The following is a 3,081-nucleotide window of genomic DNA, read 5'->3' as shown; positions in this document are numbered from 1 at the left end:
ATTTGTTCTTGTAGCTTACCTTTTTTCCTGTTTTTTCTTTTTTTTTTTTTTCTCCTTAGAAACTAAAGTTTATGGGCTGGGTTAGGTGGCTCAGACTGTAATTCCGCCCTTTGGGAGGCTGAGGTGAGGGGATCGCCTGAGCCCGTGGGTTCGAGACCCGCCTGGGCAGCGAGACCTCATCTCTACAATAAATCAAAAAATCAGCGGGGCGTGGTAGCGCCTGCCTGTAATTCCGACTACTCGAAAGGCTGAGGCAGAAGGATCGCCGGAGCCCAGCAGGTCGAGGCTGCGGTGGCCGGGAGCGGCCACTGCGCTCCAGTCTGGGCGACAGAGTGAGACTCCAACTCAAAAAAAAAAAAAAGAAACTGAAGTTTATTTTCCGCCAACCTTTTTTCCGTGTTGCTTAATACCTCTGAGTGGTTGTCCCTACCCACTCAGTGGCCTAAGCAGGGGGAGCTGCAGATCAGTCTTCTGTGGCAGGCTGAGGGCTCCAGTCTTCAGTAGGAAACTGCTGAATTGGCACAGAGGGCACCTGCACACTTTCAGACCAGTCTGCAGCCTCAGGCTGAGTAGCAGTGAACTCAGGAGCTGGAGCAGTCCATTCACCCTGAAATTCTTCTTTGGTCACAGCTTTTTCAGCAGCAGCCTGCTCTTCCTTTTCAATCTCTTCGGGGGATCTCTGTAGAAGTAGAGACCAGGCATAACCTCCCACGGGTGTTCACGGGAGATGGAGCCACGCATGCGCAGAACTTCCCGAGCCACCATCCACCACATCGAGCCCAATGAGTGAGCTCCCTTATTGTTGCACGGGATGGCAAGGTCCACATGGCGCAGAGGAGAGTCTGTGTTACACAGAGCAGTGGTGGGCAGGTTAACATCAGATGCCTCTGTGAGAGGCTGGTGGTCAGCCCTGGGATCAGTAACCACCAGCAGAACGGATTCCCAGCAGGCTGCCTGGATCTGGTTGGTGAAGGTTCCAGGAGTAAAGCGGCCAGCAATAGGAGTGGCTCCAGTGGCAGCAGCAAACTTCGGCACAACCCACTGGCCAGTATTCCTGGAAGATATAGCACTGACATGAGCAGGGTTTTCAATGGCAACAATGGCACGAGCTGCAAGCAGAAGCTTCTCCCAGGTCCTCTTCAGATTTGTAATGTAGGTGCCATCACTCTTCCTTTTATAGATGTACTGTTCCATTTGGAAGTCAAGGTTGGTGCCACCTAAGTAGGTGCCTGCTGAAAGGAATTTGAGGCCATCTTCCTCCTTCATTTGCAGGACGTCAAGGGCTCCGGACATTGTGAAAGTTTCCCTTTAAATTACAACGGGAATTGAGAACAACGCCGTATGGACCCCTCTGCGGGTAGCGTGGAAAGCTCTTTTTTTCCTTTTAATTTTTTTATTTTAAAGATGTGGGGTACAATTCTGGGTGAGGTATACAAATGTTCATTATGCAGGTACCCTTGTTTTTGAGGTGTCTCCCCTTGCCCCAGGCAGATTCCCACTACTGCCAATCTGGCTTCCCCGCCCCCCTCCTGGCAGTTTCCCCCTACTGCCAATCCTTTTCTTACAGCATTATGACAGTTGTTCAAGGTCCACTCATGAGCGCAAACATGTGATACTCAGTTCTTTGTTTCTGTGAAAGATCACCCAGTATTAGAGACGCTAAGTCCATCCAGGTTGCTGTGAAGTTCATGATTTTGTCCTTCCTTGTGGCTGTGTAATACTCTATCGTGGGTATGTACCACATATTTTTTACCCTGTTCTCTTTTGATGGTTCCATGTTCTTGCTACTGTGAATAATGCTGCGATAAACATACATGTGCAGGTATCTTTTTTATAGAGTGATTTGAGTTCTTCCGGGTATATTTCCAGTAAGGGAATTGCGGGATTGTGTGGAAAGTCAGTTTTTAGATCTTTTAGAAATTGCTACGCTGTTTTCCACAGAGCCCATACTAGTTTACACTCCCACCAACAGTGTAGAAGTGTTTCTTTTTCGCCACATCCTCTCCAGCGTCTATTGTTTTTTGAGTTATTGATCATAGCCATCCAGACTGAAGTTAGGTAGTATCTCAGTGTGGTTTTAATTTGCATTTCTTTGATGACTAGTGAGGCTGAGCATTTTTTCATGTACCTGTTGGCCACTTATATGTCTTCTTTTGAGAAGTGTCTATTTATATCTTTTGCCCACTTTGTAATAGTGCTGTTTGTTTTTTTCTTTTCGGCAGGTTTGAGTTCCTTGTAGATCCTAGATGTTAGGTCCTTGTCAGACATACAGTTGGCAAATATTTTCTCCCAGTCTGTGGGCTGCCTCCCCCATCTCCTGATGGCTTCTTTGGCTTTGCAGAAGCTTGTCACTTTGATGAGGTCCCACTTGTCTATCTTATCTCTTATGGCATGGTCACTTGGGGTTTTGATCAGGGATTGGTTGCCAGTTCCAATTTCCATAAGGGTGACTCCTGCATTTTCTAAGATTCTTATAGTTTGAGGTTTTACGTTTAGGTCTTTGATTCATTTAGAGTTGATTTTTGTTTATGGTGATAGGTAGGGATCTTGTTTTAATCTTCTGCATGTGGTCATCCAGTTTTCCCAGCACCATTTACTGAATAGGTTCTCCTCTCCCAAGTCGTTGGTGTGGAGGCTTTGTCAAAAATGAGTTGGTTGAGAAATTGAGGTTTTGCTTCTGGAATCTCCATCCTGTTCCATTGGTCTATGTGCCTGTTCTTGTCCCAATACCAGGCTGTTTTGAGTATTGTAGTTTTATAATAGAGTTTAAAGTCTGGGAGTGTGATAACTCCTGTTTTGTCTTTTGTTGCTGAGGATTGTTTTGGCGATTCATGGTCATGTATGTTTCCATATGAATTCCTGTATTGTCGTTTCCAGTTCTGAGAAGAATGCTGCTGGCAATTTAATGGGTATTGCGTTAAATCTGTAGATTGCCTTGGGTAGGATGGACATCTTAACAATGTTGATTCTTCCAACCCATGAACGTGGAATATTTTTCCATTTGTTTGTGTCATCTTTGATTTCTTTGTGCAATGTTTGGTAGTTTTCATTATCTCTGATTAAGAATATGTCAAGGTATTT

General features: G+C 45.5%; 1 protein-coding gene across 1 annotated transcript; it reads right to left on the bottom strand.

Annotated features, from left to right (window-relative positions):
* Positions 1-407: 407 nt before the first annotated feature.
* LOC103263111 (40S ribosomal protein SA-like) lies at positions 408-1,351 on the bottom strand. Its single transcript, XM_021713764.1, has one exon. It carries the CDS (start codon positions 1,291-1,293, stop codon positions 625-627), a length of 669 nt encoding a protein of 222 aa, XP_021569439.1. The 5' UTR covers positions 1,294-1,351; the 3' UTR covers positions 408-624.
* Positions 1,352-3,081: the final 1,730 nt, after the last annotated feature.

The sequence above is a fragment of the Carlito syrichta genome, unplaced genomic scaffold, assembly GCF_000164805.1.
Source record: "Carlito syrichta isolate Samal-C Ts95f unplaced genomic scaffold, Tarsius_syrichta-2.0.1 Scaffold304726, whole genome shotgun sequence".
Classification (NCBI taxonomy): Eukaryota; Metazoa; Chordata; class Mammalia; order Primates; family Tarsiidae; genus Carlito; species Carlito syrichta.
This window is presented reverse-complemented; position numbering and strand designations above follow the sequence as displayed.